Below are 16,165 nucleotides of genomic sequence, written 5' to 3'. Positions count from 1 at the left end.
ACTTTGTTGAGAATCCTTTACAGGTAATGACTGCCTGAAGTCTGGAACCCATGGACATCACCAAACGCTGGGTTTTCTCCTTTGTGATGCTTTGCCAGGCCTTTACTGGAGCTGTCTTCAGTTGTTGCTTGTTTGTGGGTTTTTCTACTTTAGGTTTTGTCTTAAAGGGGTTATACAAAGGTGTAAACCCCACCCCTCACAATGCCCAGTCCCCTCATACAGACAATACTTAATTGGTCCCCAACACCTCTGTCCCCCCAGGTCCCTCCAAGGCCATTGCAGCATCTCCCCGTTGTGCAGCTCACAACATCCAGCGACAGGGGGTGCAGCCAATAGTTGGCTGGGACAGTGTATGCGGGGCCTGGGCATTGGGGAGGGGGGTTACAGCTTTGGATAACCCCTTTAAGAAAGTGAAATACATTTTTTATTGGGTTAAGATCTGGTGATTGACTCGGGCATTGCAGAATATTCCACTTATTTGCCTTAAAAAACTCCTGGGTTGCTTTCGCAGTATATTTGGGGTCATTGTCCATCTGTACTGTGCAGTTCAGTGCAATCAATCTTGCTGTATTTGGTTGAATCTGAGCAGGAAGTATATCCCTGTACACTTCAGAATTCATCCGGCTGCTTCAATCTTCAGCCACATCATTAATAAACACTAGTGACCCAGTGCCATTGGAAGCCAAGCATGCCCATGCCATCACACTGCCTCCACCATGTTTTACAGATGATGCGGTGTGCTTTGGATGATGAGCTGTTCTAAGTCTTCTCCATACTTTTTTCTTTTAATCATTCTGGTACATGTTGATCTTAGCTTCATCTGTCCAAAGAATGTGGTTTCAGAACTGGGCTGGCTTCTTTAGATGCTTTTTTTTTGCAAAGTCTAATCTGGCCTGTCTATTTTTGAGGCTGATTAATGGTTTGCACCTTGTAGTGAACCCTATGTATTTGATCTCATGAAGTCTTCTCTTTATGGTAGACTTAGATACTGATACACCTACTTCCTGCCAAATGCCACACCTAAAATCAATGCCAGACCTTTTACCTGCTTAATTGATGATGGATTAATGAAGGAATAGTCCATGTAGCCCATTACATTTTTTTTTTAGATAATTGTCCTTTGGTCCCTTGAAAAAGAGGCAGCTACGGTACATGTTAAAGAGCTGTAATTCCTAATCTCTTCCTCCAATTAGGATGTGAATTCCCTCAAATTAAAGCTGAGAGTCTGCACTTTAAGCCCCTATTGATTATATAACTGTATCTTGAATACGTTTTGGTAAACAGCTAACATGCCAAAATGTGTGTCCAAATATTTCTGAACCTAAGTGTAAGCACACACAGAGCCAAGTAAAGTTTACCCTAGCAGGACCAAACTGCCAATGAACACAATGACCCAAATACAAACCCACAAGAAGCTGTCAGATCACATGACTGTTGCAATATTTAGTCCTATTCAGTTAGCCTAGGGATACATTAAACAGAACTGATGCATAGCCTATACTGTTCTACTGTTCAGATAAGGGTCAACAGCACTGATCAAGAAAGGTATGTGAGGAAAATGTTAAATACATGTTATTAGAAAATTGTATGATTTCCCATTCTGTAAAAAAAAAAAAAAAAAACTAAAACTGGAATGCCCCTTTAAGCCCAGCAAAACCTCTTTTTCCTTATATGTCAATACATAAAAGTTCATAATATCACAGTGTGAAGGGGCACCTGTTCTAGAGACCATGAATACTTTGAACACTCTGATGATGTGATGTTCAATGCACTTTGAGGGGCATTTATGAAACTATTGTGGCATGAAAAAGTAGCAAACTATGACGCATGCCATATTTGCATCTTTTCACTTCTCTCGCCGCTTATTAAAAGTGGTGAGAAAAGTGGGTGGGTTTGGCAACAAATGGTGTGGCCTCCCCCGGCCTGATGCATTTACACCAGAGACTAGTACAAATTATAGTTCAAATCGCCAGCCCATAGCTGGTATAGATTTAAAAGTCTGGTGCACGGACGGCCTGGAAACGTGCCAAATGTATTAATAAATTTGGCGCTTTCTGCGCCAACGGTTTTTCTACTAAGACTGGCGTTATACTAGGACAACAATCTTAGTATATCTGCCCCATTGCTACTTATACGTGTTTTCTTATAATGGAAACATTTTTATGCCAGTTGTATGTCATAAAATTTAAAAACCGAAGAACGACTTACTTTCCTTGCTGTTGTCTGGAGCAAAGTGGTCCATTAGGAAATTGAAAAAGTCATAAAGCTACAACAAACAAATGAGATAAGTACATTTTATCAGAAGCAAAGTTTTTCAACATGTCTACTATCTTTGGATAGTGCTTACAGTTTAATGCAGTTTATACCCCATTCATACAGCGCAGACATGAATTCTTAAGTTTAAAGGATTTGTCAGTTTTTACAGAAACACACCCACTCTTGCCCATGGACCATGTCTTTTATTGGAGATCTGCTTTATTCACTTTAATAAAATACCAGAAACAGACATAGATAAGAGTTGTGCTGTTATGGAAAAAAAAAATCTCTTAAACTGCCTCTTTTTTGTGTCTGAAGAACATAATTTGATTGGAGAGGTAAAAACATATACAGAAGTACAGCAAATTATAGGCTGCTCATCTAAAATGATCTCATTGCCTTGAAGTAGCAACCAAAACCTTAAAGATGTGGAAGGATGCAGGGAACTACTGTTCAAATGTTTGAAGAATAGCCAAAATTGTAAAGGCTCAGCTAATGATCATCTCCAGAAAGATCAAAGAAGATCTGAAGTTTCTATTGAGTACTGCTACAATCAGAAGACAACTAAGTGAAGCCAAGTTAACAGCACGAACTCCACGCAAAGTCCCATTGCTAAATAGGAAACAATTTGCCAAGCAACACATTGACTGGTCTAAAGAGAAATGGCACACCATTTGTGGACTGATGAAAGCAAAAGTCTAGAGGCCACAGACAGTATGTCAGGACCCCCCTCCCCCCACCCATCACTGAAATCAAGCCATAGTACACTGCGTAGACAGTAAAGCATGGTGATGCAAAAATCACAATATGGGGATTTTTCTCATACCATGGTGTTGGGCCTATTTGTCGCATATGAGGAATCATGGATCAGTCTGAATATACTGTATTTCATCAACATAGGACTACAAGATCCTGTTTTTCTATGCCAGGCATGGCCAATCTGCGGCTCTCCAGCTGTTGTAAAACTACAACTCCCACCATGCCCTGCTGTAGGCTGATAGCTGTACGCAGTCTGGGCAGGCTGGGAGTTGTATTTTTGCAACAGCTGGAGAGCCTCAGGTTGACCATCCCTGTCCTATGTTGAAGAAGAAATGCCCTTGAAATGCGTGTTTCAACACAACAATGATCCAAAACACTTCAGTAAGCGAACAAATCTTAGTTACAGACAAACAGGATTAAGGTAATGGAGTGGCTAGCCCAATCCCCTGACCTCAATCTTATAGAGAACTTGTAGTATGACATAAAAAATGAAGCAAAATCTAAAAATGCAGGAGAAATTTGTAATGTAGTCCAATCGTTGTGGACTGTAATTAGAAATTAAAGAGTAAAAATACAGGAAAAACATAACACAGAATTTACTTAACCAATACAGGACCGCCGTACGCAGGATTGCGTCTTTGCGGCGGCCCTGTTATTCCGACTGGACGCGCCGGCGCGTCATCTGGTGAGACGCAAGATTTCCTGTAAACGCGCACACACAGGCGCGTGCTTTCACAGGAACTGCAGGTAATCGAGTGGATCTGCAGCCTGCCAGCAGCGATCATTCGCTGGCAGGCAGCAGATCCGATTTTTTTAGCTCCTTAAAGGTATATTAGACTAATATACCTGCTACCTGGTCCTCTGGTGGTCCCTTTTGCTTGGATCGACCACCAGAGGACACAGGGAACTCTGTAAAGTAGCACCAAACACCACTACACTACACCCCCCCCGTCACTTATTAACCCCTTATTAACCCCTGATCACCCCATATAGACTCCCTGATCACCCCCCTGTCACTGATCACCCCCCTGTAAGGCTCCATTCAGACGTCCGTATGTGTTTTGTGGATTTGCGGATTCACAAAACACATACAGACGTCTGAATGGAGCCTGACAGGGGGGTGAAATATCTCTCTAAAAGACAACTTTTCCCATTTTTTTTATACAAAGTTGTCATTTGACAGAGATATTTATCTCACCCAGCATGGGCATGTGTAAAAAGACACCCCAAAACACATTGCCTGACTTCTCCTGAGTACGGCGATACCACATGTGTGACACTTTTTTGCAGCCTAGGTGGGCAAAGGGGCCCACATTCCAAAGAGCACCTTTAGGATTTCACAGGGCATTTTTTACACATTTTGATTTCAAACTACTTCTCACGCATTAGGGCCCCTAAAATGCCAGGGCAGTATAACTACCCCACAAGTGACCCCATTTTGGAAAGAAGACACCCCAAGGTATTTCGTGATGGGTATAGTGAGTTCATGGAAGTTTTTATTTTTTGTCACAAGTTAGTGGAATATGAGACTTTGTAAGGAAAAAAAAAAAAATCATCATTTTCCGCTAACTTGTGACAAAAAATAAAAAGTTCTATGAACTCACTATGCCCATCAGCGAATACCTTAGGGTGTCTACTTTCCGAAATGGGGTCATTTGTGGGGTTTTTCTACTGTCTGGGCATGTTACCTCAGGAAACATGACAGGTGCTCAGAAAGTCAGAGCTGCTTCAAAAAGCGGAAATTCACTTTTTTGTACCATAGTTTGTAAACGCTATAACTTTTACCCAAACCATTTTTTTTTTTACCCAAACATTTATTTTTTTATCAAAGACATGTAGAACAATAAATTTAGAGAAAAATTTATATAGAAATGTATTTTTTTTTAAACATTTTACAACTGAAAGTGAAAAATTTCATTTTTTTGCAAAAATTTCGGTAAATTTCGATTAATAAAAAAAAAAAGTAAAAATGTCAGCAGCAATGAAATACCACCAAATGAAAGCTCTATTAGTGAGAAGAAAAGGAGGTAAAATTCATTTGGGTATTAAGTTGCATGACCGAGCAATAAACCGTGAAAACAGTGTAGTGCAGAATTGTAAAAAGTGGTCTGGTCATTAAGGGTGTTTAAGCTAGGGGAGCTGAGGTGGTTAAAAAATGTACTACAGGGTTTATGGGAACAGTGGTGGTTATAAATCCTAACCGCTGCTGGGAGGAAGGACCTACAATAACGTTCCTTCGTGCACGTAGGATGCAGCAGTCTGTCACTGAAGGAGCTCTCCAGCTCCACAACAGCCTCGTGCATAGGGTAGGAGACATTATCTAACAATGATGTTAATTTTGCTAGAGTTCTTTTGTCACTCACCTCCTGCACTGGATCAAGGGGACAACCTAGGCCAGAGATGGCCTTCTTAATTAGCTTATCTAATCTCTGTCTCTCAGCCACAGATAAGCTGCTCCCCCAACAAACCACACCATAGAATATGGCTGATGCCACCACTGAGTCAAAGAAGGTCTTTAGGAGTGTCCCCTGCACTCCAAAGTAGTGATGGGAAGTTCGGATCTTTTAGGTGAATCGGTTCATTTGAATCAGCTCATTCAAATGAACCGATTCATGAATCGGATCTTCGGTTCACTTGGTGAGTCAGACTGCTGAGCTGACTCGCAAGTGGCAGCCCCACCCCTCCCCACCCACCAACCAATCACCGACCAGAGCTGAGGGGGCGAGGCCAGCACAGCACACTGCAGCTCTGACTCGAGTCCTCGGAGTAGTACAGGGTCAGGGAGTCTAAATGAATCGAATGAGTCAAAAGAATCTAAAGATCCGACTCCCTTAGTGACTCATTCGATTCATTGAGTTGAAAGAGCCGTGAGTCAGACTGTAGAACAGGTTACACTGAGGCTGGCTCTTGTTGCAGCAGTGATAAGATTAAGGGACAGACAGGAGCAGAGAGATAAGAGAAGGGACAGATGACACAGAGTTTACATTACAGGTTGAATTAACCCTTTAGGATCAAATTGGCTTCTCAGGAGATCTATATGTCATATATATCTCCTGAGAAGCCAATTTGATTCTAAAGGGTTAATTCAACCTGTAATCTAAACTCTGTGTCATCTGTCCCTTCTCTTATCTCTCTGCTCCTGTCTGTCCCTTAATCTTATCACTGCAGCCGAGAGCCGACAGCCTCAGTGTAACCTGTTCTACAGTCTGACTCTCGGCTCTTTTAACTCAATGAATGGAATGAGTCACTTACTGAGTCGGATCTTTAGATTCTTTTGACTCATTCGATTCATTTAGACTCCCTGACCCTGTACTACTTTGAGGACTCGAGTCAGAGCTGCTAGTGTGCTGTGCTTGCCTCGCCCCCTCAGCTCTGGTCGGTGATTGGTTGGTGGGCGGGGAGGGGTGGGGCTGGCAGAACCAGCTTCCACTCTAAGATGATATTAATGACTCCTCCCGAGTCCCTCCCTCAGGCTCCTGACCTGCTGCCAGCGTGAGGTGGTGAGCTGAGCTGAGCGTCTGCATTCATTGTCTGTGTGCTGTGACTGAGAGCCGTTTCAAACGGATCGGATCATTCAAGTGAATCGACTCCTCCGGTTCACTGAACTGAATCGATTCAAATGAACGATTCGTTCATGAACCGGACATCACTACTCCAAAGGACCTCAGTCTCCTTAACAGATAGAGCCTGCTCTGACCATTTTTGAAAAAATTCATCAGTGTACTGGCTCCAGTCCAGTTTGTTGTTCAGGTGAACACCCAGGTACTTATAAAAGAGTCCACCACCTTTATGTCTGTTCCCTGTATGTTCACCGGAACCAAAGCACATGGCCTGTGTCTGCGGAAATCCAACAACCAGCTCCTTGGTTTTGCCTGCGTTGATCTGGAGCTAGTTCCACTGACACCAGTCCACAAAATCCGGTGTCCCCTGTCTGTACTCTGAGTTGTCCTCACCTGCCATAAGGCCGACTATGGCAGAGTCATCAGAGAACTTCTGTATGTGGCAGCCTGGGGAGTTGGTGGAGAAGTCTGCAGTGAAAAGGAACTGTGCCAGCACAGTTCCCTGTGGTGCCCTTGTACTGCAGAACAGCTTGTCAGAGACACAACCCTGAGATTTAACAAACTGTGGGCATTCTGTGAGGTAATCATGTATCCAATGTGACATGTGGTAGTCCACTCCTGCCATCTCCAGCTTGTCGCTCAGAAGTCTAGGTTGGATGGTGTTAAAAGCACTGGAGAAATCAAAAAACATGATCCTCACAGTGCTTCCAGGCCTCTCCAGGTGAGTTAGAGCTCGGTGTAGTAGGTAGATGATGGCATCATCCACCCCGATGCCAGGCTGGTAGGCAAACTGCAGCGGATCCAATGAAGACCTCACCAGGGGGCGAAGATGGTTGAGAACCAGCCTCTCGAACCAGCCTTTATAAGAGTAAATATTCAGTAGTTCAAAGTAAAGTGAAATCTCAAGCATCTTTTTAGTTCATGCAATAAATTTTTGAGTCTAAAGAAAAATGCTGGCGCTGCTATTTTTTTTAACAGCCTAATATTCCCTTTTCTTTCCCTTTTGTAAAGGCTTAACACAAACTGGATTGTTCTGATTTGGAATTGAATATGTAATATTTCTAGTGCATTTATATTTATGTAAATAAAAGTTAGGATTCTGAGGTGTAGCTTTCCTTATACTTATTTATGTTTTAATGTTCAAACAGTTTTTGTTGAGGAAATATTAGGATAAACCTATCATTTACGTTACATAAAAAGCTGGCAGTAGAGTTATAGAAGAAAACTTCCAAATAATGAAGATATGCTATAATGCTAACACAATATCGCACAAATGAATGAAGGTAAGTACACTAATCTAACAATTATCCCAAAAAGACTGTGTAACACCCCAGAGTTGTGTTACTACACGCCTCTTCCCTGCTACTATCTTCTAAGAGCCTTTATATTGTCATCTGATGTAATTTATATTATGTCTTCACAAATGTGCATCTAAAACCATGTTAAATGCAATTGTTCCTGTAATTTTCCAGGTTCACCAGCAGGTTGCAGCAACACTTTGGCAAGGTACAAGTCCCAGTTTAGTGTATCTAGGTTGGAATGGATTATTCCAGCTTAGCTCCCCCTCTGTAAGCGAAGTGGGCTGTTACCACATCCTGCAGTATGGGTGGAGAAGGAAGTTAGAGTTGACTGTAGCCCACCCCCTGCTAGGGGTAGGGTGTGTGTGCAAGGAGATCCCCTGCATAGGGAAGACAGCAAGGATATTGTCTCGGGTGAGACTTGATCATATTCCCAGTCTGAGCACCTTCAGCCTTGGCTGGATGAAGAAGCAGAAAACTAACTACAACCTCCAGAGTTACAGGAAGAAAGCATCCCCTGAGAATCTGCGAGTTAAGTCCAGATACCTAGGAGAAGCCATCCCTCCTCAGCTAGTCTGTCCCCACAAAGCAGAAGTTACAGAAAAGTGCAGAAGATTAATTCCTGTCACAAATACAGAGCTACCAAGCAGACGACTTATCCTGCAAGCTCCCCATATTTAAAGCAGAAGTATTTATTCCTGCCAATGCTTGCTAAAACCTGCTGGGACCAAGAGACCAAAGCTGTATACTGCTTGGATACAAGTTATGTCAAGTAAAGAAGCGTTTGAACTTCATCCAAAGGTCTGGACATCATTTACTCTGCAAAATTCCTCTATTACTCCTACTATCACTACACTCAAATTTATTGCAAGTAAGCCAGGAGTCCAGCCGTACCCAGGTAGGAGACACCGTGACACAATTATCACCACCCTATTATAGGCCATTACACCACTCTGGCATTCCTAATCTGGGACGTGCATTATAACACCTTGGAAGGGCCCTGGGATAGTACCCTGTGCATGCTGCAATTGGCGTCATGACAAATGCAGAACTTTAACCACCCGTATCCTGGTCACTGTGAGGCAGACTGAGGGGGAAGTACTGTGATCATATAGATATGCATTGGGTGGAGTTAGAGGTGTGGCTTAGCATTACAAAATTTGCTATGGAGGGTGCACAGCTGCTATTGTTTTTCCTAGTCATTTTCAAAAGTTGGGACATATGCCCACCATTAAGTTTAACACTGGGGCCCAATGTACAGCTATATGGAAATACTACCTACTTATACAGCGGCAAGCAGCAGCAAGATGTTTTAGATGATTGATTATGGAGTCCCTGCAGTTACCTCGTGAAGGTACAGTTGTGTTCAAAATAATAGCAGTCAGATATCACTAAACTGATCAATCTCTGTTTTTGGTACAAATTATATTTCTACATGGCAAATAATTTACTAGCAGGTGTAGTAGAGTAATAGAAACCCAACAGACCCAACAGTCATGAAATGCATGCTGCTGATTCTCTAATTCAATCACTTATTGAAAGGGGCATGTTCAAAATAATAGCAGTGTGGAGTTCAATGAGTGAGGTCATTCATTCTTTGAAAAACAGGTGGCAATTATTGCCCTTATTTAAGGAAGGAAGGCAGCAAATGTTGTATATGCTGGTTACAGTGCATTTCTCTCTGAAATTCTGAGGAAAATGGGACGTTCCAGACATTGTTTAGAAGAACAGCGTACCTTGATTAAAAAGTTGATTGGAGAAGGGAAAACATATAAAGAATTGCAGAAAATGATAGGCTGCTCAGCTAAAATGATCGCAAATGCTTTAAAATGGCAACCAAAACCTGAAAGACATGGAAGAAAGCGAAAAACTACCATTCGAATGGATAGAAGAATAGCCAAAATGGCAAGGACTCAGCCAACAATTAGCTCCAGGAAGATCCAAGAAGGTCTAAAGTTACCTGTGAGTACTGTTACAATTAGAAGACACCTATGTGAAGCCAAGCTATCTGCAGGAAGCCCCCGCAAAGTCCCACTGTTGAAAAAAAGACATGTGCAGAAGAGGTTACAATTTGCCAAAGAGCACATTGACTGGCCTAAAGAGACATTTTGAGGACTGATGAAAGTAAGATTGTTCTTTTTGGGTCTATGTCACAGCCTTTGGTTTGCGCTGTGACACTGTTGCCACACTCTCGATTGCCTGCGTTGCTGTGTTGTGAGAGCATGCGGTGGCAGTGTCTCAGCCTTCTGTGTGATTGCCGTGACATGGTTGCCACACATGCTGTTGCCGGTGGTAACGTGTGGCTTAGTTTGCTTGTGTGTGCACTTCCCCTTTAAGTGGCTTCCTTCCTCTGTCTGGTGTTGGAAGGGGTAACTCCCTTTCTTGTGTTTTGTGAACACTGGGTTTATGTGTTTGTGGGTGTGGCTGCTTCGGCTATTTAGTCTCTGCTGGAAGCCTGTAGCTTGGCTTGTCTCCAGCCATGGTGTGTGTTGGAGTTATGCTCCTGGCTTTACCATCTTTCCAGTGAGGGCTACCCTTGTGGTCATAGAAGATGTTAAGATTATGTTCTTGTGGTGTCTCACGTTATTGCAGCTATGGTGTCCTGGGTTCCTGTGTGGTTTGTGGTGTGTGCTGTGTCCTTTTATGTTGGTGTGGACATCAGCACTTGTGCACGGGTTCCAGTCAGTGTGTCTGTGGCAGGTAGGTGTGTTACTGGTTTCACTTACCTGCCATCTCCATATGTTGTATGTGTTCCCCTCTCCTTGCAGCTTGGCCGGTGGAGACTCCTGTTCGTCCGTGTTGTGGAGGAACAGGTCATCTTACCCTGCTCCTAGTCCAGGGATTTCCTGAGGGTTAGTAGGGCCCCGAGGTTCCGGAGTATGAGCCCTCCTACCATCTGGGTTGGCTCATACGGTTAGGAGTCAGGGTCAGAATTAGGGACACATTAGGAGGTGACCTGCTCCCTGATCCCGGCGTCCTGGCCTAGCAGCTACCCGTTATCCCTTTGATACCGCATGGTGGGGGGTTTCCCCCACTCTCCGTCGTGACAGTCTAGTGGCCAGAGACAGTTTGTCAGACGAATGAATTCAAGCCACAGTACACTGGGAAGACAGTAAAGCATGGTGACGCAAGCATCATCATATGGGGATGTTTCTCATACTAAGGTGTTGGGCCTATTTATCGCATACCAGGGATCATAGATCAGTTTGAAAACATCAGAATACTTGAAGAGGTCATGCTGCCTTATGCTGAAGAGGAAGTGTCCTTGAAATGGGTGTTCCAACAAGACAACTTTTCTTTTACACTCTTAAATACCCTGCACATGTAGAGGCACTTATAATGTTTTTACATTTAGTCAAATGACTACTGATTGCCTGCTCTTGACATGTACATTGTGATTTTGTTAGTCTTAATTTACTTAAAATGTAATTTTTATTAGTTATTTGTTTAATATACTGTGAACTCTTTATTCTAACCTACTATGTTAAAACTTTCAACAGTCGACCCGTTGTGTGCTATGCTTCTATTAATTTTCTTATAGTGTCAGCTTGTATTAGATTGGCAGCGTATTGCATGGCTATCTATCTTTTTACTATATGTCTCTGTATGAACTCTCTGGGCTGTGGTGATAGCACTATTGCTTCCTGTACTGCCTACTAACTAGTCTTTGTCTATACTAGCTGACACTGTTATTGTAACATATCATTCTACTTTGTAGCTATGGTGGTAGCTACTGAATCGCTACACTTGCTGTGATCTAAATGCCTCCTTTTACTTGTTCAAATGATCTGCTTGAACAAGTAAAAGGAGGCATTTAGATCACAGCAAGTGTAGCGATTCAGTAGCTACCACCATAGCTACAAAGTAGAATGATATGTTACAATAACAGTGTCAGCTAGTATAGACAAAGACTAGTTAGTAGGCAGTACAGGAAGCAATAGTGCTATCACCACAGCCCAGAGAGTTCATACAGAGACATATAGTAAAAAGATAGATAGCCATGCAATACGCTGCCAATCTAATACAAGCTGACACTATAAGAAAATTAATAGAAGCATAGCACACAACGGGTCGACTGTTGAAAGTTTTAACATAGTAGGTTAGAATAAAGAGTTCACAGTATATTAAACAAATAACTAATAAAAGTAAAATTTTAAGTGAATTAAGACTAACAAAATCACAATGTACATGTCAAGAGCAGGCAATCAGTAGTCATTTGACTAAATGTAAATACACCAACAAGACAACGACCCCAAACACACCAGTAAACGTGCAACATCTTGGTTCCAGACCAACAAGATTGACGTTATGGAGTGGCCAGCACAATCCCCGGATCTTATTCCAATAGAAAACTTGTGGGGTGTGTAGGGATTTGCTCTGGTAGGCAGGGTAAGCGGACTCAACACAGAGGCAAGACCGCGGTTGAAAAACAAAAGTTCAGTGTTTATTCACACCAAAACAAGCAGAAAAGGTAAAAACACCACTTCACAGGGTCTTGGTGTTAATTCACACAGCAAGATTCCACAAATCACCTGGCAGTCCACAGCAGGCCTCCTTTCCATCTTTGGACACTACCCTTTTTACCATGGTTTTTAGAGTTTTGTTAAACCTTTGAACCAGTCCGTCCGTTTGTGGATGGTACACGGATGTCCGTAACTGTTTAATACGCAGTAACTTACAGATTTCCCTCATGACCTTGAACATAAAAGGGGTCCCCTGGTCAGTCAGGACCTCTTTAGGTAGCCCCACTCGGGAGAACATTTCCATTAGCTCTTTAGCTATAAGTCTCGCCGATGTATGTCGCAGTGGCACTGCCTCCGGGTACCCAGTGGCATAATCAAGGACAACCAAGATGTGTTGGCGTCCCCTAGCGGACTTCGGTACTGGGCCTACTAGGTCCATAGCAATTCGCTCAAACGGTACCTCGATGATCGGGAGAGGTACCAAGGAACTGAAAAAAAGGTGCTGGGGGCTAGTTGCCTGGCAGGTCGGGCAAGACTTACAGAACTCGTCAACCTCTTTAAACACACTGGGCCAGTACTGTTGTAGTATCCGCTCCTGTGTTTTCTGCATTCCCAGATGACCCCCGAGAACATGCTGGTGGGCTAACTCTAACACGAGTTTGTGATAAGCCTGGGGCACCACTAACTGTTCAATGGATTCCCCTAGCAGCTGATATACCCTATACAACATATCCTGATGATCCACAAAACGGGGGAACACCGACTCTGCCCCTGGTTGTTGTGGTTCACCATCTTTTATTAGTACATTTTCCCAGGCTCGGGATAAGGTTGGATCCCGGTGTTGTGCAGTACCAAAATTATGAGGCCCCTAGCGGCAAGTCCTCCATGTCTCCCACCATTACACTTAGCTGGGTTGTTTCCCCTTCTTCTACTGAAGTGGCAGTCACCCCTACCGCTGGCCCTTCAGACTCAGGTTCCCAGGGTTCAGGTCTCCCCCCTGAGCCGGGCCACTCTTCTAGGGTTACCCCTGTCACATGGGTATCAGTCACTCTTGTAGCCGGCCACAGTGCCGGGAAGCCCGGGAAGTCTCTCCCTATTATAAGTTCATAGTAAAGGTTGGTTGCGACAGCAACCTCGTGGGTCCACCTACTGGAAACCTTGGACAGAGACACCATAGCAGTGGGGTAGTTTTTTAAGTCTCCATGTATACACATGACTCCGACCTTACGGCCGGTGTACTCAGCGGAGCGTACCAGGGAAGCCCTTACCAGGGTCACCAGACTCCCTGAGTCCAACAGAGCCTCCGCTGGAGTGTCTCCCACCTCCATCTGGCACAGGTGGTTCAGAGACTCTGAAGCACCCACAGCACACAGTTTCCTGGCATACAATGATTGACGGAAGCCATAGTTCGTGTCCATGGGTTCCCCCTGCTGTGGACAATTCTCTTGAACCTGGCCAGGCTCCCGACACCGCCAGCAGATATTGGAGCGGGGTCCACAGGGGTTACATCCTGGGCAGGTTTGGTGGGCACCAATCGCTGGGTCCGGGGTGGAGGGATTTGGGATTTGAGTGCCCCCCTCCCAAAAGAACCCCCCTGTAAGTTCCGGGTAGCCTTATAGCATTCCACCAGGTTGACCATCTCCAGCACATTACCTGGAGAGACCTGGCCAATCCATTGCTGGAGAGGGGTGGCAGAGCCCTCCAGAACCTGTCTGCTAACAACCGGTCCAGCATAGCAGTAGGGCTCAGCACGTCAGGTTGTAGCCACTTTTGCAACAGGTTGAGCAGGTTATAATACTGGGGTCTCACGGGCTCAGCCGGGTTGAACTCCCACTGATGCACCCGCTGGGCCCGGACCAGCACATTCACCCCTAGTCTTGCCAAAATCTCCACCTTTACCTTTGGGTAGTCGGCCGCTTGATCGTCCGGCAAATCGAAATACACCCGCTGAGATTCTGACGCCAGAAAAGGAGCAACGACCTCAGCCCGCTGGTCCTGGGGCAGCCTTTCCCTGATGGCCACTTTCTCATATATCGCCAGGTAGGTCTCGATGTCATCTGTGGGTGTCATCTTAGGGATCGCTGCACGGACTGCTTTCCGGGCATCATGGACACTTGGGGTTGCTCCTGCTGTTTGCAAAGCCATAATTTGTTGTAGCAGCAACTGGTTGGTCTCTTGCTGCTGCTTTGTTAGCCTCTCTCTGCTGCAGGTTGGTCTCTCGCTGCTGCAAATTAGCCTCCATTTCACAACAGCCTCCATTTTGTTGTGAGCCACAGGTTTGAATTTAGCTGGTTTAATAAATGACATACAACTGTGCCCAAAAATGCAAACCAAAAATACTTCGGCGTTCACGCCAGCCTCACTGCGATTGCCCGCATCCTCCACTAATTGTAGGGATTTGCTCTGGTAGGCAGGGTAAGCGGACGCAACACAGAGGCAAGACCACGGTTGAAAAACAAAAGTTCAGCGTTTATTCACACCAAAACAAGCAGAAAAGGAAAAACAACACTTCACAGGGTCTTGGTGTTAATTCACACAGCAAGATTCCACAAATCACCTGGCAGTCCACAGCAGGCGGCTCTCATGCGGCTCTCAGCCTGGCAGCGTGGCGGGTCTCCTCAGCTCCAAAACACAGAGATTCCACAGCTCCAGTAGCACTTGGAGAATCACACCATACCCAGCTGAGCTGCTGGCTGGGTTTTTAAACCCCAACCCAAAACCTGGCCTGGATGTGGGGAACAGCCACGCACCCTGCTCTTTGGTTGCTCCCAATAAGAACCGGCCCGGATTGGCTTTACAGCCATACTAAGTACAACAGTGTCAGCGAGCACTAGCTGCCGCTGACACACAAAATTACCGGTTCTTATCTCACCGAGGCCAGGAACCTCGGTGACACGTACCTTCCATCAATGACAGACCCCTGTGCCTTCCTACAGGTGACATCAAAAATGCAGTTTCTGAGGCAAAAACAAGAAATAGAGAAGAACTGTGGAATGTAGTCCAATCATCCTGGGCTGGAATACCTGTTCACAGGGGCCAGAAGTTGGTTGACTCCATGCAACACAGATGTACAACAGTTCTCAGAAACACTGGTCATACAACTAAATATTAGTTAAGTGATTCAAAGGAAAGCAAAATCTTCAAACATTTTTCAGTTTATATAGTGAATGTTTGAGTTTGTAAAGAAGAATACAAACACTGCTATTTTCTTTTCTTTTCTTAATTTTTTTTTAGAGGAACAACACAAATTTGATATATTTTTCTTCATGTTTTGATTTGGAATAGAATGTGTAGTGTTCCCAATGCATTTGTGTGTATGTAAATAAAAGCTATTAGAAGGATTTTGAGCTTTATTAACTTTTTTTAAACACACTGCTATTATTTTGAACACAACTGTAGGTCCCTGGGGAAAGAAGATATACTGGCTGGCCTGCCTTTGTGCCTAGAAGTGTTTTCCACCACCTGAATAATAAGCTGAATGTCTACCCAGTTTTTTATGGACTCATAGGCTGGTTGAGATGCTATTTGTATGTAGCGCAGTCTATTTACTGTGCCTTGTGCCACTTGTGCAAGGGGTGGGATACTGGGGGCCCAACCTTGCTTAGAGGCTCACTGTGGGATTCACCTGTTTCCCTGTCGGACAGTCTGAGCATGCCCAGAATAGACCTGCTTCTTCCCTTTAGCAAACATTTTAATTGATGAGACTATTGGTCGCTTTCCCCACTGCATACAGGCTCTAAACCGTCCTAATTTTAGCCTTTGGTATTGAGAAGAAGTATCATTACAAATATGAAACAGTCTGACTCTAAAGATCTCCTCCGGTAATCCA

General features: G+C 44.1%; 1 protein-coding gene across 1 annotated transcript in view; it reads right to left on the bottom strand.

The window, feature by feature from the left end:
• The window catches only part of PPEF2 (protein phosphatase with EF-hand domain 2), a 110,432-nt gene that overhangs the window by 44,958 nt on the left and 49,309 nt on the right, over positions 1-16,165 (bottom strand). Inside the window, exon 6 of the mRNA XM_040420455.1 lies at positions 2,209-2,266. Within this exon, the coding sequence (XP_040276389.1) occupies positions 2,209-2,266 (58 nt within the window). The remainder of the gene's footprint in view (positions 1-2,208; positions 2,267-16,165) is intronic.

This window comes from Bufo bufo, chromosome 2 (assembly GCF_905171765.1).
Source record: "Bufo bufo chromosome 2, aBufBuf1.1, whole genome shotgun sequence".
Taxonomy (NCBI): domain Eukaryota; kingdom Metazoa; phylum Chordata; class Amphibia; order Anura; family Bufonidae; genus Bufo; species Bufo bufo.
Note: the sequence above shows the minus strand (reverse complement) of the source record. Positions and strands in the feature narration are given on the sequence as shown.